The sequence below is a fragment of the Sceloporus undulatus genome, chromosome 4, assembly GCF_019175285.1.
Source record: "Sceloporus undulatus isolate JIND9_A2432 ecotype Alabama chromosome 4, SceUnd_v1.1, whole genome shotgun sequence".
In the NCBI taxonomy this organism is placed as follows: domain Eukaryota; kingdom Metazoa; phylum Chordata; class Lepidosauria; order Squamata; family Phrynosomatidae; genus Sceloporus; species Sceloporus undulatus.
Genome location: NC_056525.1, coordinates 90,285,232 through 90,307,897, shown reverse-complemented (window position 1 = coordinate 90,307,897; position 22,666 = coordinate 90,285,232). Strand labels below are relative to the sequence as shown.

The 22,666-nt window shown below is 39.5% G+C and overlaps 1 protein-coding gene across 3 annotated transcripts in view; it reads right to left on the bottom strand.

Annotated features, from left to right (window-relative positions):
- Positions 1–22,666, bottom strand: part of DNAJC6 (DnaJ heat shock protein family (Hsp40) member C6) — a 90,613-nt gene that overhangs the window by 39,559 nt on the left and 28,388 nt on the right. For 2 of the 3 annotated variants that reach the window (XM_042463780.1, XM_042463782.1), the window contains exons 2-3: positions 16,364–16,579; positions 2,580–2,730 (exon numbers count right to left, since the gene is read on the bottom strand). In XM_042463780.1, the coding sequence (XP_042319714.1) occupies positions 2,580–2,730; positions 16,364–16,376 (164 nt within the window). In that variant the 5' untranslated portion in view covers positions 16,377–16,579. Of the gene's footprint in view, positions 1–2,579; positions 2,731–16,363; positions 16,769–22,666 lie in introns of those variants that run through there. The other variant, XM_042463781.1, reaches the window with a different exon arrangement.

The window sequence follows — 22,666 nt, the reverse complement described above, 5'->3', positions numbered from 1 at the left end:
TCACACATCACACAGTTAGTTTATGACAGTCTGCTTCCTGTTGCCCTTCAGATACCTTAGACTGAAACTACCACCTGTGTTGGCTGAGATTCTTGGAACTACAATACAACTGATATGGAAAACAGGTCAGAGGAGATGGTTTAGGGAATAACTTAATAAAGTTGGCTATTACTCATGATGAGCAAGTGAAATTTCTATTGGTAGTGCAAAGGAGTAAAGAACAATTGCCTCTGTTGTTGGGGGACAAGAGTCCTGAAGTTACAATTATGTGTGAGTTTGGGTGGATGTTGCAGTAATCAACCATTATCTCAGAACATATATGTACCAGGTGCAGGAAAAACAAAACCAAAGTAAAGAGCTTTATTCTTAGAACTCCCAATTTTTTCAAAGAACTTCACTTTACCAGACTAAAATCTACCTAAGACAGTTTAATAGTTTAGTCTTATATCAATGTGTATGGCCCTCAATTATTTAATTTAAACCAGAGGTTCAAGCAGTAATGGACTCTCTGCTTCTGACCCTCCAGATATGGTAAGCTTTAGCCAGCATAACCAATGGTGAGAAATGCTGGTAGTGGCAATCCAACAACAACTGAAATGCCACTCCTTTTTTATACATAAGTTAAAGAATCATGCTGAGTCACAATCTTTTCTTCTCTTTCAACATGCACATAGGCACAGCTGATTGTTTTGCAAGTGCAGCCTATGTCATGACAGAACAACCAATATTTATTCTAATGGGAAATGCCAAAAAACCTTATGGAAATGGCAAGAAAACTTTTATTAGCAACAGCTGAGACCCTGGTTTAGCTGGCAATGCAGAATCTGGTCCTTCTGATCAGGTTCACTTCCAGCTCCATCTCTGGCCCCACCAAGATGCCAATATTTAGAGATTGACAGCCAAAAATTTGGAGATCTGATAAATTTAGAGATCCAAACAATGGAGTCTTGTGGCACCTCAGGACTGACAGATTTATTTCCACATGATCTTTCATGGAGTATAACCTACTTTCTCAGATCTGAGATGTCAGATCTGAAGGAAGGGATTACAAATATTGAATCTGAAATAAACAATAGATTACAGTCGACCCTCCACATTCACTGGGATTAGAGGCACAGGACCCCTGTGAAAGTCTGGAAAAAACATTTTTAAAAACCCTACTCTTTTTTTTAACCTGAAAGAACACCTCTCCAGGAATCTCTACGTCCTCCACTGCAACTCTACAGCCAACATCTGGCAGAGGTTGACCACAGAATTGCACTGGAGGGCCTACAAATGCCTAGAAAATATTCTCTCTAGGTCCTCCAGTGTTAATCTGTGGTCAGCCTCTGGCAAAGTCACACTGGATGAAATAGATACTCCTGGAGAGAACATTAATATGCAAAAGGATCTTGTAGCACCTTTGAGACTAACTGAAATATGAGCATTGGTAGCAAGGGCTTTCGTAGATTTGAACCTGTTTCTTCAGATGCATGTCTAAATGTCCACAAAGTCTATGAAAGCTCAACGTTTATCTTTCAGTAAGTGTCAAAGGTGCTGTAAGATTCCTTTGCATACTGACACTTTGCTGCAAGATCTTTTTGCATACTGATTTTCCAGACTAACAGGGCTATATCTTTGAATTCTAGAGAAAGTATATTAATCAAATCTGTGAATAATCAGATCTGCAAAACTCAAAGCCACAAATGCGGAGAACCGACTGTAATTGCTCATTGCATAATAAAATGCCATAATCATGTTGTGCCAAGCTCAGGCTTTCACATCTACCTTTACTGCAGGGTGGGCAAAGTGCAGTCCACAGGCCATTATCCCCAAATGTCCCAACTGCCCTCCAGATGGTATGGGGGCATTTGCCTCATTGGTGGACCCCATGGTTCATTTTACATGTGAGAGAGCTTTTATTTAAAAACAAAAAAAAAATTAAGAGGAAGTGACTTCCACTCCTTGTTGTTAAAACAAGGGAGTTTATTGCATTCAAGTTAGAACGGCCCTTGAGCGTTATTAAAGGGACCGTTCTGGGGACGGGAGGCAGTGGGAAACGCTGTATATCACACAGTGAGAATGCTGCCACCGCCAAGCATTCCCCTTCCGTTCTGGGAGCGTTCCCCAGGGCCGATTTTCAGGAACGCTTTCTCAAGCATTCTCAAAAATCGGCCCTTTAGAATGGTCCCCAGAATGGTCCCTTTAAGAATGCTCAAGGGCCGTTCTAACTTGGATGTCATAAACTCTAAGGCCTCTCTTCAGTCTGTAATGGCTTGGGGTGATCTAAAATATGGAGAAGATGCTTCCCACACCCCATACAGGGCATTGGGGGCAAAATTGTGTTGAGGTTTTGATGCTGATTGTAGCAGGTCTCCTTGTGAAGCTAATGTGGCCCTTTAGTCACCCACAGTTGGCTGCCACTGCTTTAGTTTGATTCATGAGCATATTTCCCTTTTTACTCTTAATCTTTCACCAGGCTACTAAGTAATCTAATTTCTTTTATGCAAGATTACTATAACCTAATTATTCCTTACAGACATCTTGAAATTGCTGTTTTGATAGTATAAACCAATCCAGGTGTGTGTGTCTCACAGTACCTTGCAACAGATTGCATAACTTTAGTAGAGGTGTCTTTTAGAGTGTCCTTCAGGTTATCCTTTAAATTGCTGAAGAGTCTCCCTGCTCCTCCTTTCATCATGTCCAACAGACCACCTCCATAGCTAGTCTCCATGTCAGGAGATGAGGCACCTTAGCAGAAGAAAATAAGGTATAAGAATATGCATATTGCTTTTCAAGAAGTTGCTGCCTTTAATCATGAGATAGTAGTGTAACAGTTAATAATTCCACTGCACTACAGAAGAAAACAAAACACAATTCTAAGTCACTTTATCCATGCTGTAAGGCTTGTGGATGCCTACTGTGACTTCTTCCTTTCTCCCCGTTCAAGCAGAGACCCCACATCCTTATCACAATCAACTGTAGTACATGTGTTCGAAACAGCCCAGTTATCTCCATCATTTCTGGTGAGCTTCTGTCTGGGTAATTGTGAAAGACTAGGATGTTTTGTTGTGAACACTGTTTATATTGGAAAGGATTGTTACCAACATGTAATGTTGTGCGACAGAAATTATTCACTAATTCAGTTGTTGTTTTCCTCACTGCAAGAGTTTTTCAAAAAGAAACGGAGAAGAAATACAGGTGGCAGCTTGTGATAACATCCTCATTAATAACCTTATGGGCAGGATATACTTTAGTACTATAAGGCTGCATAAATACTTAACCACTACCCAGTGCAAGCTGAATGCTTAATGGTCTCTTTCACTGTCTCATTTCCTTGACACTTCTACAAGTTGGGCAGCTAAGGTTTACATACATCCAAAAGAAAATTTCCTTGTTCACATTCTAAAACAATTTACCCTACAGAAAAAGTCTATAAATTCATGCTTAAAATTGCCATTTAAACAATGATGACACAAAACACAGCCAAGGGCAATATAATGCTACTGAAACAAAAAATGTGTAGATGATCTGGTCACCCTATTCATTCCTCAGAAACAAAGAGACTAATGAAATGCACCCTTTTCTTTTAAAAAGTCAAAAAGCGAAAGACAGACCAGACATTGTCCAAGTGACTGCCCTGTTTTGTTTTCATGAGATATGGAGACATCGCTTGGCTTATTCAAAAAGTAAATATAAAAATGCAAGGGAATGTAACTTCTAGAAGTTGAAAAGTTATTTGCTTTATTTGATTTTTTTATAATATACAATATATTAAATGCATTTACAAATAACACTATATTATTATATTAATCACTATTTCACTGACCGCTATTAGCTCTTTCTTCTAGGATTCAAATGCCATGCTTTTATTTTCATTTATTTTTCCTAATCTAAAGCTATTTTGGACCAAACTAACATTGGCAGGTAACACTTATTTTTTTATTATTGATTTTTAAAAATAATTAAATTAAATTAAAAATAGCTTTAAGATTGGAAAAAAATAAATGAAAATAAAACTTTGGCATTACAGCCTTTTGTGACTTAATCTAGTGTTTCCTATCTTTTAAAGGAAGCCAATTCTCCGAACCTACTCAGAACCTATGAAGGCACATAATGAATAAAACTTGTTTATCAAACACTTTTTTTCTTTTTGGAGGGGGAATTATTGTATGGCAAATTATAATATTCTACAGGTTTTATTATTTTTTGATTATTTGATTGATCATTTCACCATCATCTTTTAAACACTTCAAAACAACTCTAAAAATTGCTTCATACTCTTGTTAGCTGAGAATCTCTGTATAGATTTTAGAATGCAATACACAGTTCAGAAAGTTGACAATCTTCTGAAGTGAGAGAGAGCTGTGTAACAGTTTGGAAACCATGTATTTTTGGAGAGACAGTAAGATGAAGGACCTTGGTTTATAAATTCTTTGGAATCTGATATAGGCTTAGAAGATCAACTATTAGTTGAAACACTGCCTCCACTACTCATATATCTGTAAATAAATCACATGTTAGTGAGATGCCAGTCTCCAGTTCTCTTTCATAAAAATAAAATTAAATCTACTGCAATCCTAAACCCACTGAGTAGGATGTAAATCTCACTGAACACAGCGGGTCTTAAATATTTTTAGAATTGTACTGTAAATCCTAAATCTTCTGGAAATTACTGAAGTATGTCAGGGCCTCCTCTCTGCCAAGAAAACTAGATGAACAGTCCAGCAATAGGATATTTACAGATCTGGCATTTAGTGGTATATTTTGTTTAAAAAGTGAATTTACCTTCACCTTCTAATATAATTCGCAATGAGTCTTCTGAACATACAACTTACACATTTTCTAGTAAAAGTAAAAGCCAATGTAAGTCAGAACTGTTGAAATTAGAAACAAACATTGCTAGTTGAACAGTCACAAACATTGTGACTGAATTCAGCATTTCCAATAAGGGAATGCTATTCACAGAGTTTATCTTGAAACTGTGAAGGTTCATTAAAACATGAACATTAAGAGATACTTGCACATTTCAGGAAGCTGATATTTCAAATATAGCTTTATGAAACATATGCACATCAATGAAAACTACACGGCTCTGTCACTCTGTCCAGACTCTACCAGACTGTCCCATCCTGCATTTCTATGTCCTTCTTCTTGAAGGCAAAGACTACTAAAGATGAAGAAGCATCCAAGTATCTAATTGGGTATAAAACAAATGCAAGGGTAGTTATATATTTTTTTAACTTAGAGTGAGCAGCTGCCATGGCACTAGGAATCACTTTACAGGTTGGCTAAGTGTTCAAGGATAGCTTTTTTGTTTGTTTATTTTGTGATTTTTACAGGGTTTTAGTAAATATACATAAAACTAACTAGCTAGCTATGCAACATAGATTACATTAGCTACAAATAAAAAACCTAATTAATTGAATACAATTAAATTAAATAAGGGAGAGCCTGAATTGTGTAGTGGTCTGAGTGATAGACTATAACTTTAGAGACAGGGTTCTAATCATGGCTCAGCCATGGAAGCTCAGTGGGTGACCTTCGGCAAGTCAAACTCTCTTAACCTCAGAGTATGGCAAAGGCAAAGCCCTCTGAAGAAACTTGCCAAGAAAACCCCATGATAGGCTTGAATTAGGGTCACCATAAGTCATAAATGACAAGACAAACAACAACAATAACAACAAATTAACTAAACTTCCCACTCATTTTTAAGAAATAAAATCCTACTGTTATTTATTGAATTTCAATATAAATAAACCTTAAGTGTACTTAAATTGATTTTCATTAGCATTATACTGACTTTTCATATTAGAATATAATGAACTATCAGTTATTGATATCCCACTGACTATAGTGTGTTTAATTCATTTACCAATGGAACATAATTCATTTAGCAGCTTGTTATGAAATTTTGGTATAATTATTATTTTTATTTATTTATTTCCAGGATGTATATCCTGCCTTTCTTCCACAATGGGATTCAAGGTGGGTTACAATATATTAAAAAGACATTGATTAGAAAAGTTAAAAAATAAAAATAAAGAAAAACAGCAGCGTTTAAAACAGTAAAGATAAAGAAACATTAAAACAGGACACTACATTACTCAAATAAATTCTACCCACCAAATATCTGTCTGTATAAAAATGTCTTCAGCTGCTGGCAGAAAGAAACATTGTGTATTGTTTTAAAAATTAAAAACTAGGCATATTGAAGGTGAACTGAAAAGAAGAGCTTGCAGCCACATACTGTGGGCTGTACTTTCTTACCCTCCAAAATATCGAGGCCTTATCAAGTAGTAATGAACTGACATTCCGTCTTCCACACACAGAACAAAAAATATGGGCAAAAAGAAAATTGTTCATGTGCACTCATACTACTTTACTGGAAACAGTAGAAATATTCAGAATGACAGAAATACTGCTGGAGAAAAGCACTATGTAGCCTTAGACATATACAAATTTGTCCAGTTTTTACAATGAATTGGATTTTTAATTGCATTTTCCAGCAAAATCTGTAGAAAATCTATTACTAGCAATAATAAATTAGTGTCTGGAAATGTATGCCTTATTCATAAAATTAAATAATAATTGAACATATATTAAATATTAGATCTGTCATGTATGTATGGGCCTTCAAGTGACCTGTTGATTTATGGGGACCCCATGAATTTCATAGGATTTTTTTTCTTAAGTAAGGAATATTCAGAGATGATTTTGCCAGTTCCTTCCTCTGAAAGGAGGATGATGGTCTCCCAACCCAGTAGTGTTCAGGGATGAACTTGCTTATCTTCCAAGATCAGACTTTGGTGCCTTTAGGATATTTAGGCTTTGTTAACCAAGACATGGCATAAATGTTGTTCAGCTCTGCTTTATATAACTTTCTGGAAGCAGATTTTGCTGCCCCCAAAGGGAAGGACCTCTTTCTTACAACATGGAAGGCTATTTACCCAGATGAGGAATCCTTCTGATATAAAATGGTGGAGGCAACTTTTGCAAATTCCCCTGTAGGCTGTAGCCCCTCCTGCTGCTGGGAGCTTTCTCTGTAGAGAACTCTGTGTGCCGTTCCCTTAATGTTTATAGGGTAACTCACAATACACATTTCTAACATGACAATAGAAATTGTCATGTTCATAAAAGTGTTTTATGTTCATAAAAGTTCATAAAAGTGAAGACATTCTCATCAGATTTCTGTAACTTTACTAGAATTAGAAATGCTTGAATGAGAGAATAACATAAATAACCTGGAAACGCTCCTTAACTGGTTGTATTTATTACATACGAACATGCTTGGGATTCATACTAATTTGCAACATAAATCTTGACATACAAAAACAGAGTTAATTATTATTACTGCTCCTACGTTCATTACTATCATCTTCATGACTATCATAACATTGTTTTTGTTATTTAGTATGAACAGATGGGAAGTAGAAAATGCATAATGAATGCAGCAATATGCAAGCAGCATACAAGCTTTCTTGGAATAAGCCTAGCAACTTGAAACAGCTTTAGATTATTCCCTACACTTGCCTTCTCTGTTCAAGCAAACATTGCACACTCTGTATGATTACTTTGAAATATATCATTAATGCAACACACATAAAATAAATTCAAGGTAGCAGAGTAATAATGAGCCAGCCAAGGGATCTGGTGGATTGTTATAGAGCTGGTCTCCAGAGGTACTTCTCATTCACGGTAGAATTCCATCTTGCCCTTTCTGTATTTGACCTAGAGTTGTGTGGGGTTAGGTTTGTGTGTGACAGAGAGAACAAGATAGCTCCTAGAATATGGAAAGTTCTCGTGAGGGAAAGCTCTCATAGCAAGCAAAATTGTTGTTTTTTTCTCAGTAACACCAATAGGGCTAAACAATGAAAACTACAGAGAGCAGTGGCTTTACAGAGTACTTCTGGCCCCAGCAGCTCTTTCCCTTTTCACCACCTATCTCAGCTGGATTGTTAGGGAGAGGAGGGAATTGCAGGTCAAAAAATTACACACAATGGTAAAGATCACTGAGTGATGTCTAAGGGACAACCAAGTTTTTATTTTTTTTAAAAAAAGCAATGAATGAAGTAAGAATTACTGGCTACTCATAATGTCCAAAATCCTATTAGGCCACTTACACAAGTCTAAGCAGGAGGGAAGAGGCCACGAGCACAGTGTCCATGAAAGAAACAAGGCACTGGAAAAATAGGTTGCTGGAATCTAGTGTATTTTGTCTTCTTTCCTCACCACCATCACACAAATCGTAGCACTAGTGTAGAGTATCAACAAGTACCAAAAACAAAAACAGGAAAAAAAAACACCAGGGGATGCAAAGAAGTAGACTTCCAATCATTTCCAGGTTTACCTGCTGGCCAATTTTCAGGTAAAAAGGCAGTGTCACGCCCTACCTTAAAGATGCTGGAACAAAAATTGTATCTCATTCCCCTTGCCTACTATGGTTAAAGACTAACACATGTATTATAATATATTATAATATGAGCTTTCATGGACTATAGACTACTTCATCCAATGCATGGCATTTTATTCAGAATTTCAGGTATACATACATTACACATAACTGGAGGTGGACTTATATATAGGTTTCTCTGATCTTAGTGTCTACAATCCCATCTCCAACCAGAATTCCAGCCTGGAGTTCTGAAGAAAAAAAAAACCCATGCATCTGATGAAGGAGGAATATAGTCCATGAAAGCTCATGCTCTAAAAATGTGTTAAATATTTAAGGTGTCACAGCATTCTGGGTTGTTTTGCTGCAACAGGCTTAACACAGCTACGTCCTTTGCAAAGAGACAGAGTATGGGTGGAATTCATGGACCACCATGAAGGGACCATAAAGGGACCACCACCATATGGATCGGATTCATAGTTATATCTGTGCCTTGTGAGACACAAAACAATCAGCAATGAATTTGGCTTGCCTTCTTTATGTTCTCTTAGAACCTTAACAAAAGTTAAAAATAGTAGCCAGTTCATTAACTCTAGCAAAATCATTGTAGCCCTGTCAATCAATTACTTCCATCTTTCTCAGGTCTGCATTTGGGGTAAAGGCAATATATGATTTTGCCATACTATAGGGATTTTTCTGTTCTTTTCCCATCAAATTAAAATATGCACCATTTGATTTTGAAGTGCTCCATTTTAATTTAGTGCATTTTACTTGGATGACAAGTCCTCTTAGAAGTAATCATGTCACATTTTATAAGCACATTCCTGAAACTCTGTGTGTGTGTGGGGGGGGGGGGGTTATACATATATATAATAGGGCTGCCTAATGCAGTGGTTTAAAATCTATACTGTACTAGTAAAACTTGTGTGCTCAAGAGGCACTCTTATTTAGATTCAGCACTGAAATTTCTAAATGGATTGAGGCAAGTAAGTATTAAAGATATTTCCAGCATGCCTTCCATGCTAACTCAGCAATATATCCAGTGCATAAAAGTTCTCTCAGGGATAATTTGGAATTGCCTCTTCTCAGAGGCACATCAAAAACCAAAACTTAGCATCTTCTGCACATAAAGCCTAATATTTATTTTTTTAAAAAAAAGTTTATGTATCTAGTCATTTGGGGGGAAATTCAAACCTTTTTTATTGTAGTTTTACATACATGCATTATCAATTATGCATATCAGACAATAAACACACATATTGACGTTAATTACAATACTGTAAGAAAATTTTAAAAAAGAAAATTTTTTACACTTTGTATCACATAACATATAACACATGTTTCTGACTTATGGCAATCCTAAGGCAAACCAATCATGCAGTTTTCTTGGCAAGTTTATTCAGCAGAGGTTTGCCATTGCATCTTCTGAGGTTGAGAAAGTGTGATTTTGCGCAAGGTCACCCAGTGAGTTTTTATACTCAAGCAGGAAATTTGAGATTCCCCTTATGGGCATCTCTCATATATTAAATTTACCTTTCACTTAAAGCATGTCAAAATACAACTAGCTTCAGTGTTTTACTTTGAAAATCATTAGTTTTCCATACCTGTGAATATCACCTCATGATTTTTCTCCCACATAAATTGTATAAGGACTTCCAATCTTTCAGAATGTTATCTATTGATAAATTTATCAATAGATTAATGGTTAATTTATCCATCTCAACTAATTAAAACTTTTCAATATCCATTCTTCTATTGAAGGTACTTTTCTTAGTCTTCCATTTTTGGGTGTACACAAGTCTCACTGTTGTTATCATATACTGTAATATTTTTATTTGCTGTCTTTTCATTTCCCTTCTGTTAATTCCAGTAATAAATTTTAGGTTTGAAACTCACTTTTATCCTAATCATTTCATGAATTCATCTCCCATATTGTTTTGCTTTTTTACAGTTTTAAAATTTTCATTCCTTTCACACTTCCAGCATTTATTATTCACACCTTCATAAATCTTTGCTAATTTTCTTGGTGTTAGGTAACTAATCTGGTAACAGTTTTCTCTAAAGTTGATGGATAATGTGAATTTTATTCCTCTGTGTCACATCCTTTTCCACCGTTCCAATTCAGTATTGGAATATATGCTTTCACCTGTTCCTCTTCTAACTCTATTCTTAATAACAACATATAGGCTCTACCAATCAAGTGGTCCTGTTTCACATATATCTGGAGCTCTAATTCCATTTTCCTAAAATCAAAACGATATTGTTCTTTGTCAGTTTTAAAACTTTCAAATAACTGCCTGTGATACTACCACTAAAAATTAATGTGCTCTAACATAAGATCTTCTTTTGTTTTGAATCCACTTTGTTGAATTTCACATATCAATAAGTCTTGATATGTCAACCAGCTTTCTTTCTCATTTTTGTCTATCCTAAAGAATGCCTTCTGTTCTGAAGTCCATGGTCCAAAATAAACTGCAGAAATAATTGAGTTTAAGACCAATTTAACTGTCCTGGCAGTTAACTGGATTATATCTAATTTAACTGGATTATATCTACAGTGTGTTTTGAATCTAAGTTGGTGTTTTTGGGTATAACCTGTTTTTATACTTGCTCCAGATTCTTAGAATATCAAGTCTTAAATAGCAAGTTTTAATTGGGACATGTATAAGAAATTGGAAAAGGGGGAAATCACCTAAGAGGAATTCAAGGGTAGGGCTAAAGTCAGAAAAGCTAAAGCGCAGAATGAAGTCAGGCTTGCTAGAGAGGTTAAGAACAATAAAATAGGCATTTTTGGTTATGTCTGTAGCAAAAAGAAGAAGAAGGAAATGGTAGGGCCACTGTCTGGAAAAGATGAAGAAATGCTAACAGAGGATAGAGAAAAGGCAGAATTAATCAACATCTTCTTTGCCTCAGTCTTCTCAGAAAGGGAAAAGGGTGCTCGCTCTGAGAAAAATGGAACAGAGGACACAATAGGGGCAATGCAGTACAGAATAACTAAAGAGGTAGTACAGAAATATCTGGTTAATCTAAATGAATGTAAGTCTCCGGGACCAGGTGAACTACATCCAAGGGTATTAAAAGAACTGGCAAATCTAATATCTGAGCCACTGGCAATAATCTTTGAGAACTCCTGGAGGACAGGAGAAGTCCCACCAGACTGGAGAAGGGCAAGCATCTTCAAAAAGGGGGGGGGGGGGGGGGGATCCCAACAATTATCGTCCAGTTAGTGTAACATCAATACCAGGAAAGATTCTAGAGCAGATCATTAAACAGAGATTCTGTGAACATTTAGAAGGCAATTCCAAAATCAGAAAAACAAATCTGATCTCTATTTGTGATAAGATTATCAGCTTGGTAGATGAAGGGAATACTATGAGTATAGTATATCTTGATTTCAGTAAGGCCTTTGACAAGGTCTCCCATTAGATTCTTGAAAACAAGCTAATAGCATGTGGACTAGACATTGCAACTGTTAAGTAGATTTGTAATTGACTGACCAACTGAACCCAAAAGGTACTCAGTGATGGCTCCTCTTTATCCTGGAGAGAAGTGGCCAGTGGGGTGCCACAGGGTTCTGTCCTGGTCCCAGTGCTATTCAGCATCTTCATCAATGACTTAGATGAAAGAATAGGGGACATGCTTATCAAATTTGCAGATGACACCAAATTAGGAGGAATAGCCAATACCCCAGAGGACAGGATCAAAATTCAGTATGACCTTAATAGGTTAGAAAGCGGGCCAAAGCTAACAAAATGAATTTCAACACAGAGAAATGTAACATACTGCACTTAAAGTGGGAAAAGGAAATGCATAGATATAGGATGGAGGACACCTGGCTTAACAAAACAACATGCAAAAGGGATCTAGAAGTCCTAGTAGACCACAAGTTGAACATGAGTCAACAGTGTGATGTGGCAGCTAAAAAGGCCAATGTGATTCTATGTTGCATCAATAGATGTATAGTGTCTAGATCAAGTGAAGCAAATAGTTCCACTCTATTCTGGTTGGTCAAGCCTCACCTGGAATACTGTGTCCAGTTCTGAGCACCACAATTCAACAAAGATGTTGACGAGCTGGATGTTGAATGTTGTCCAAATGAGGACAGCTAACATGGTGAAGGGTCTGGAAACCATGCCCTACAAGGACCAGCTTAGAGAGCTGGGTATGTTTAGCTTGGGGAAGAGAAAGTTCAGAGGTGATATGATAGCCCTGTTTAAGTATTTGAAAGGATGTCATATTGAGGATGAAGCAAGCTTGTTTTCTGCTACTCCAGAGAATAGGACATGGAACAACAGGTGCAAGCTACAAGAAAAGAGATACGACCTCAACATTAGGGGAACTTCCTGACAGTAGGACCTGTTCAACAGTGGAACACACTTCCTTGGAGTGTGGTGGAGTCTCCTTCTTTGGAGGTCTTTAAAGAAAGGCTGGATGGCCACCTGTCGGGGATGCTTTGAATGTGAGTTCCTGCATGGCAGGAGGTCAGGCTGGATGGCCCTTGTGCTCTTTTCCAACTCTATAATTCTATGATTCCATGATTTTAAATCTAATATAATGGTTATTGTGGTGCTTTTTTTGTATCCTATATTCATTCTGGGCTCATGTTATTAACATGTGTGCATTTCCATTTTAAAATTCCCAGAAGTTATCTTACATTCAAAACACAGCTCAGAAACCTTCAGATACATCTGTTTTTGTCCAATTTTCTCATGACTATTCTTAGTCAAGTCAGCCACCGAAACATTATATTCTTATATTCTTTGCAAGTGTGGTATGTGTTTGTATGTGTGTATTTGTAGTGTTCAGAGTATTGGACTGGGTTTGAAAGATCCATGATGAACTGTCTAATGAGCCATGAAACAAGCTAGATGACACAGTCTCATCCTGATCCACCTCATGGGGTTATTGTGAAGATAAACTGGGGAGGAAGGAGAACTTGTTGCAAATAAATGAGGATATAAATATAACAAATAATTGCAGGATTTAAAGATTTGAAGAAGCATTTTTTACACCAAGCTAAAATGGAGACATACATCTGAAAATTATATATATATATATATATATATATATATATATATATATATATATATATATATATATATTCTGCTTTCCAGAAATCTACATTTTAGTGATATATTCCCTTACCTGGATGTAAGGCCTGTTGAATTAAATGAAACACATACAGAACTGCATTGTCAATCAATTTTGATATTGATAGGGAAAACCACAAAAAATAGTGTGGTGGGGGAGTGGAAAGATCTCATCCTTAATGCAGGGAACTTTATTTGTAGTCTCAGTGATATACTTCAGCATATTTATTTCCAAGCCTTTGAAGTATCTCTCCTTATTGTCATTTATGACACCTCACAGGCAAACCCTCCTGTTGAAAAAAGTCAGGCTCCCAATGCTTTGTCCCAGACATTTGCTTAGGAGCCGTACAATAGTGGAATCCATGGATGCAGAATCTGTGGCTATGGAGGGCCAACTGCAGTGGAAAGGGATTTATTAAAGCTGAAGTTCAAAAATCATCTGGAAGGTCAGAGTTGTCCACTTCTCGGATAAGGTACTTCCGGCTACAGTCCCTATCCCAGAGGTGGCCAGCTGTGACCCTCCAGGTGATTTTTGAACTACAACTTTAATAAATCCCTTTCCATTACATTTGGCCCGCCATAGTCACAGATTCTGCATCCATGGATTCAGTCATCCATGGTTTGAAAATATTTTTCCAAAAAATAGCTAAAGGGCAAATCTTGAATTTGCCATTTTACATAAGGGACACCATTTTATTATGCCATTGTATATAGTGGGGCTTGCACATCCGTGGATTTTGGTATCCGTGGGGGTGATAGAACCAACCCCAGCAGATACCAAGGGCTTACTATATCCTAGCTATGGTTGCACACTTTATTGTGTAGAATTTAGATTGTGTTTTACTGTCATATTTTATAATGTAGCTAAAATTCCCAAGCATACACTCTCAAGCCACCTCACAAGCTTCTGATGAGCAACTCTCTTTTTCTTAAAGCATTTATATTACATCAAAGAAAAACCAACTGAGCACTAGTAGACTATCAAACACTCAATCTGACAGTTGCGCCTTGGGATTCACTTCTGCACTTGATATGAGGATTTTTTTTTAAAAAAGAAGCAAAGTGGCAGCACATCACTTTATGGAAAGTGCTTATACATCAGAAAGATGCACTCTGGAGGGAAAAGGAGGCCAACATCAGAAAGGATGCAAAGTTGTGGGTAACATTCTTTGCAAGTATTGCTGGTGTCCATGGCTTTGCCAAGAAAAGGTCTTTCAAAGGAACACACCCACTTCCAACTGAAGTGCATAAAAAAGATAATCCATCAATAACTACTTTTAGCAATCCAGGCCAATCTGAAGCAGGACCCCTGAAGTGAATAGCTTCTTATTACCAATCCTGCGAACCATCTGGCCATCCAATTGGGAGATTTAACAGAGGGAAAAAAACCTATTCATGCAGCATGGCAATCTAATTCCACCGGTTCTATCTATCCGAATACCCATTGGCATGTGGAGGGGAGGGCACAACAGCCTAATAAAATTGCATATATATTGCTCCCTTTTCTTGCTATGAGGAAAAAGAAATCTCTCGCTTCAGGCAAATTAATGATTCCTAATCCCTTCTAAGGGGCTAACCTCACCCAGTCTCTAGCAGATGGACTGTTTACCAGGGGGCCTGTTAGCTTTCGCAGATAACAAAAGAACTCCTTTGGCCAAGAGTAGCAAGCCATGGATGACTGTTTGTACAAATAAGTCAACCATTGTTCAGCATCCCTCAATTACAATGGCAAAAAGCATTGGTCAGGATGATCCATATTTTCTGCATTTGATCTGTTTTCCCTTTGAGGTGATGCATGCCTTTCCAAAAACTCCAAAGCATGCTCATTACAGGCAACATTGACAGTCCATGGACCAGATCTGGAGGAGGGTGAGGGTGAGCTCTCTCTCTCACACATGCATCACCCCAGGACTTCCCCAAGTTTAGAGGGCTAGTGGTTTGAATGTTGGACTGTGACCCTGGAGACCAGGCTTGGATGGTCATGTAAACCCACAGGATGACCTTGGGCAAGCCACATGCTCTCAGCCACAGAGGAAGGCCAGGCGGCCAAGCTCTGAGCAAACCTTGCCAAGAAAACCCCATGACAGGTTCCCCCTTAGGGTCGCCATAAGTCACAAACCACATTTTAGTGATATATTTTCTTACCTGGATGCAAGGCCTATTGGATTAAATGAAGCCCATACAGGATTGCATTGTCAATTGATTTTGATATTGATAGGGAAAACCACACACACACACACACCTAGTGTGGTGGGGGAGTGGAAAGATCTCGTCCTTAATGCAGGGAACATTATTTGTAGTCTCAGTGAGACTACATATACCACAGGATTATCATATATCACTGAGTGATATATCAGCATGTTTATTTCCAAGCCTTGGAAGTATCTCTTTTTAATGTCACTTAGGCCCCTTCTAAGGCAAACAGTCCTTTTTGGGGGGGGGGGGGAGAGCCAGGCTCCCAATGCTTTCTCTCAGACATTTGCTCAAGAGCCGTACAGCATGGGATCCCAAATCTGTGGCTGTGGGGGGCCAAGTGTAGTGGAAACAACAGCACCGGTCCAGGGGTACTTTGCAAGAAAGCCCATGGGCCAGAGAGCCAGGGTGCTCCTTGTCCTTCCCAGCCCTGGAACAAAGCCTGGGCCCCAGCAGCAGAGCCTCCCTTCCTCCTCGGTGACAGAGCTGGGCTCTCTTTCCACTCATCAGAAAGCTCTTTAAATTTGCAACAGGGGGCCCTCTCGGGTTTCCTCTCTCTGGGCCTGAAGAGGCCAGGTCCAAGCCCTGCCAAGAGCAAGGCCTGCCGCCCAGGCCTCCCAAAGGGAGCTGCCAGAGGAAGGGGCTCTCCCTCCCCATCCCTCCCTCCCTCCCTCCCTCCCGGGCCAAGGCGAGGCAGGCGTCTCCCTACCTGAGCTGTCCATGGTGCTGGGGCTGCAGCCGAGCGGCTGGGGCTGGGGCGGGGGGGCTGCTGCTGCTGCTGCTGGCGCACTGGGCTCCGGGCTTTGGCCGCCAGCCCCGGGATCCCGCCTTGCTTGCTGAGGCTGCAGAGGCTGCTGGTGCTTCCTCCTCCTGCTGCTGCTGCTGCTGCCCGGCTGCTGGAGAAGTCACCGTTGCTGTCCACCAGCTGCAAAGATTCATAGCCATCATTGTTGGTCTTTTTCCGGTAGCTCCCCAGGAGGCTCATGGAGAGGCTCAAGGGAGGAAGGCTCCACCGAGAGGGAAGAGGAGGAGGAGGAGGAGTGCAATGCAACCACACACCCAGAGAGAGAGAGAGAGAGGAGGGGGCTGGAGCCCCACAAGGGCCTGGCTGCTGGGCTGGGTGTGGGCCTCCTCTCCCTCCCTCTCTCTCTCTCTCTTTCTTTCTCCTCCTCCTCCTCCTCTCCCGGCTTGGAAGGGATTGGAGCAGCCTTGCTCAGGCACCGCCTCGCCTCCTGCATCAGACAAGGGGGGAAGAGGAGGCAAGGGCCGGAAGCAAGGGCCGGAGGAGCCTGGGAGCAGACCCTGCCCACCTTCTGTAACCCACCCACCACCACCCCCAAGGTCCCTCTTCTGTGGGAGGCTCAGAGAAGGGGTCAGGGGTGACATGGAAGAAGCCCTGCTTAAGCATTGGAAGGAGTGTCATGCTGAGGATGGAGTAAGCTTGTTTTCTGCTGCTCCAGAGAGTAAAGAATCATAGAGTTGGAATACACCACAAGGGCTATCCAGACCAATCCCCTGCCATGCAGGAACTCTCAGTCAAAGCATCCCCGACAGATGGCCATCCAGCCTCTCTAACGACTTCCAAGGAGGGAGACGTCACCATACTCCAAGGAAGTGCGTTCCACTGTCGGACATCCCTTACTGTCAGAAAGTTCCTCCTAATGTTGAGGTGGATGCAAACTGTAGGAAGAGAGATTCCAGCTCAACATTAGGAGGAACGTCTTGACAGTTAGGGCTGTTCACCACACTGCCTTTTAAAGTGCAGTGCCCTTCTTTGCAGGTTTTTAAACAGAAGTTGGATGGCCATCTGCTGAGAGTGCTTTGATGGAGAATTTCCGCATGCCAGGGTTGGACTGGATGGCCCTCAGGTCAGGGTCTCTTCCAACTCTGTGATTTTATGAGTTGGAAGAGATCATACCAGCCATAAGGTCCAACCCTCTACCATGCAGGACTACACTATCAAAGCAGTCCTGACACATGGCCATCCAGCCTCTGCTTAAAAACCTCCAATGGAGGAGACTACACCACACTCCAAGGAGGCATATTCCACTGTCAAACAGCTCTTGCCATCAGGACGTTCTTCCTAATGTTCAGGTGGAATCTCTGTCCTGTACTTTGAATCCATTGCTCTGTATTCTAGTCGCAGCAGAAGACAAGCTTGCTCCATTTTCAGTATGACATCCCTTCAAATATTTATACAGGAGGCCAGGAGGGAAGCAAGAAACAATTCCCAACCTCCCTCCCCAGGCAGAGAGAAGCCAGCATGGTGCAGTGGTTTGAGAGTTGGACTAGGGCTATGGAGAGCACCATTCGAATTCTGGGTCAGCTATGAAACCCAATGGGTAACCTTAGACAAGCCACACTCTCTCAGTCTCAAAGGAAAGTAAAGCCCCTCTGAAGAAACTTGCCAAGAAAACCCTATGATAGGTCACCTTAGGGTCGCCATAAGTTGGATGCAACTTGAAGGCACACAACAACAACTCAGACAGAGACTTGATCCTCCTCCATCCCTGGGGGGTGGAGCAAGAGGAAAACAATCCAACTGAACTTCCAAGATCAAAAGCCTTTAGGCGTCCACATTGCAGAGTCCAAGTGGGGCAAACAGGTGCCTGTGGCACAGGAAGGGGCCCCCCGCTGCCCACACACCCACCCTCGTGGCGTTTTACAGTCTTGTTCTTGTTGCGTGCCTTCAAGTCATTTCTGATTTATAGCAACCCTATCATGGGGTTTTCTTGGCAAGTTTCTTCAGGGGGGGTTGTGCCATTGCCATCCTCTGAGGCTGAGAGAGTGTGATCTTCCAAGGTCACTCCATCAGTTTCCATGACTAAGTGGGGATTCGAATCCTGGCCTCCATGATTGTAGTCCAACTCTCAAATCACTACACCACAATGACTCTACCTTACACTCTCCAGCCCCTAGAAAGAACCCATCCTAACAACTATTGCTCTAGCACTCTACCCAAAGGAAAGTTTTGCCAAGTTTTCCCCCTCAGACATATATGCACTTTCCATCCCATCTCCCCAAGAGGTGTCTCTCACCCTCCGCTCAAGATCTTTTTCACAAGGTCTTCCCCAATCACTCATAATATACAATGTCCCCTGCCTGAAACTGTTTAGCTTCTATTGTCTGGGAAACATTAACTTAGAGGTTGGGTTATTTTGCCTTAGGGAAGTGCACAGAGCTGCAGAGAATGACACTGAAAATTAGGGACCTTGGGGTAAATACCTTAGACTCCCATTTCATCTTTTTGAGGCATTTTTCAAGGTAAAAGATAATCCACAAATTAGTCAGCCAAGGTATAGCATACAGAAAATGGATTCACACTGGATAGTTTAACAGAATCATTGAATAAGACACAACTGTTGAAATCCTATTTTTCAATTGCTACTCCACTACATTTGGAGGTTTTACTTTAAAATTTTGCATCCATACTCATCATGAGATATTGAACTGGAAGTGTGGTATCATGCATATCACCACACAAAATAGTGTTGTTATTCTTGTTAGTTTGGAGCAAAGACAATAACAGTCATATGTGCATATGTGTAAGTTTCTTCATGATGCCAGTCAACATAATCATATCAATAAACCCAACAGTTCATGATGGTCAATGAATATGGGCCAAGCTTTCTACTACATGGCAGCTACAAGGAATGTACATTGCTCAGCATTAGTTGAGGCTGCATCCACATGCTATAGGCAAATTCATGCAAGAGAAACACAACAGTCTATTGAGATAGTATTACAATTAGCTATTCAATCTACATGTATAGCTCACTGAAATAATTTAAAATGTGTATCTATTAGTGCCAAAGTGAAGCTGTGAACTCATTCACTCATTGGTCACTCATTTTATGGCATCCAAGGCCAGCTAAATTATTTGGGATTTTATAACAAAAATCCCACAAGCACCTCTCCCTGGAAGCAAAAATACAGTAACAGATTAAATAGCTAATGATTTGTTGCCCTTTCATGACATACAAAATCAGCTGCCTTAAATTGCTTTTTCACTTTCTGTACTGACAGGACCAGCCTTCACTACTAAGGTTCCTAATGAGTGGCTGCTTTTTTGGGGATCCTATTTAGACTTCTGTAAATTAAATCTCTAGAATTCCTTTGTATTACGTATTATATATTATAGCTTCTGGGCCTCTAAGCAGTAAGATGTTCTGGGATGCACTGCTTACCCAAATTCAGTTTATTATAGAAAGTGAACACTGTGGGCTGATGGAACAGCATTTTAAAATATCTGAATTTATTTACAGATATACTACTTGAGCATATATGGAGGCAACCATGTTTAAACACTCCAATAGACAACAACATTCAACAGCTTCCATTACAAATTTCCAGACAGGCAGTGCAAAATACAATTGACGTATACAGCACAGAAACTCATCTCTCTCAGGTTACATCTACACTATAGAATTAATGCATTTTGGCACTGCTTTTACTGCCTTGGCTCAGTTAATTCTTGGGTTTGTAGCTTTGTGAGATACTTTAGGATACTTTTGTTCCTATCTCCCTGCATCCCTTCCTGGAACCAGGGGACCTGAAAATGGTGGTACATGCACTGGTAACCTCATGACTTGATTTCTGCAATGCTCTCTACATGGGGCTACCCTTGTGCCTAGTCCGGAAACTTCAATTAGTTCAAAATATGGCAGCCAGATTAGTCACTGAAAAAAACTAGAGGTGACCACATAACACCTACTTTAAAATCTCTCCACTGGCTGCCCACTAGTTTCTGGGCGCAGTACAAGGTGTTAGCAAGGACCTTTAAAGCCCTTCATGGCCTGGGTCCAATCTGCTTGTGGGATTGCCTTCTTCCATATAATCCACCCCGCACACTTAGGTCCTCTGCCACCTACAAAGATCAGGTTGGCTTTGGTTACCCAAAGGGCCTTTATATCTGCTGCTCCCAGATTATGGAATGGCCTGTCGGAGGAGATCTGTCATATCGCCAGTCTTGACAGCTTTAAAAAGGCTGTCAGATCTCTTCCGACAGGCCTTCCCTGAGTAACAAACTTGTTTACCTGCCAAAATGGACTATAAGCCCGTCTTTCTATCTCTGTTTATTTTAATGATTTTAATGTTTTAAATGTTATTTATTATGGTTATGTAGGGATCATTATGTTTTGTTTAAGGGAGGGAGGGGGTAATGGGATTATTTTTGTATTATATGAAATTATTGTTATTGTAAGACACCTTGATCCTGATGGACAACGGGATAAAAATAAAATTATTATTATTATTATTATTATTATTACTATTATTATTACTATTATTATTATTATTATTTAGCCTTACACTTCTCAGGGTTCCATAGGATGAAGTCATAAAGTTAATGCAGTGTCAAACTGCATTAATTCTTCGGTGTGGCAACAGCCTTAATCTCATTTGGAAACTGCAGTCTGTTTTTGGTTCCATTTCATGAATATCTAGATTACATCATCTTCAGGTACAGAGATGGTTTTGCTCCCTCAGAAACCTTTTAGTTTGTTTGTTTGTCTTGTTAAAGGCATCCCTCATGCACAAACAAACAAGAATCTCCCCAACAAAACCTAATTCAGTAGCTTGCTATCAGCTGTTAAGTAAGCCTCTTCTCTTCTCTTCTCTTCTCTTACCCAAACCCTTACAATATTGTCAGTAAAAGAGTTCCCAAAGAAGGAAAACAGTATGAATATATGTAAAGATGATTATACTACTAGCTGCTTATACATGCTTTATTATTCCTAAAGTGCTAATGAACCCAATAAATTGTAATGTCAATAAAGATCTATGATATCCAAAGCTTAGGGAGAAAATGTAGATGGCGGGAGAGTAGCAAACCAGAGAGGAAGCTTAATCTATGCCTAAATCAGTTTCACAATTCATTTTCAACTCCAATGCAATAAGGGGTGGCCTTTAAGCATGAGCAATGTGCCTTTATCAGAATGCCATGTCCCACCACCTCGTATCTGGAATTGGAGCTTCTGGACATTATTCTCACTTATAATTAATTAAAATTGGCACAAAGTTGAGCTTGGGGCTTTTTTTATATTCATTTATAATTAACCTTATAAATGCCCCCAAGACTTTGAATTTATTAGGCAAGGGACAGCCAAATCTTGTTTAACCACATCAGGGATAAGGAAAATGATTTTTTAAAAGTGATATCACCGATTACTATCTACCACCATCAGCTCTGACCAGCTGACAAACTGGTTCATACACTTTCCCATCATTTAATTGACATCTTAATAGTATGCTTAATTAGAAAGCTTTAAAAAGATAGTTAATGGAGAAAACCCATTAGACTATCTATTATTAATTACTCAGATACCCTAGATAAACATGGCTTTCTAATACATATAACTAGTGGAAAGAGTCAAGTTGATCCATATGTCAAAATATAATTTTGTTTCAAAAAAAATTCCTGTATCACTCTTAATTGTTTCACCATACAAATCTGTCCTTTCCTCTTGATTAGGTTGGCTAAATGTCTCCCTAAGGACTTGTTATGAAAGGTTTTGTTTGTGGATGAGACATCTCCAAGACCGCCTATCGTCCACTGCTTTGCTCAAGTCCTGAACGTTCGGACCCATGACCTCCCTGACTGAGTTTAACCATCTGGCATACAGTCTTACTCTCTTTCTACTACCCTTTACCTTTACTAGCATTATTGTCTTTTCTAATGATACATGCCTTCTCATGATGTGGCTGAAATAGAACAGCCTAAATTTGATCATTTTGGTTTTCAGGGAGACTTCAGGCCTGCCCCCATTTGTTTGTCTTTTTGGGTGTCCATGGTATCCCTAGCACTCTTTCCCAGCACCACATCTGAAAAAACTTGATTTTCTTATCAGCTTTTTTCACTGTCCAGCTCTCACGCTATATATAGTGATGGAAGATACAATGGCGTGGGTGATTCTGACTTTAGTATCAATTGTATATCTTTACACTTTAGGATCTTGTCTTGTTCTTTCATAGCTGCCCTTCCCATTTCTAGTCTTCTTCTGATTTCTTGATT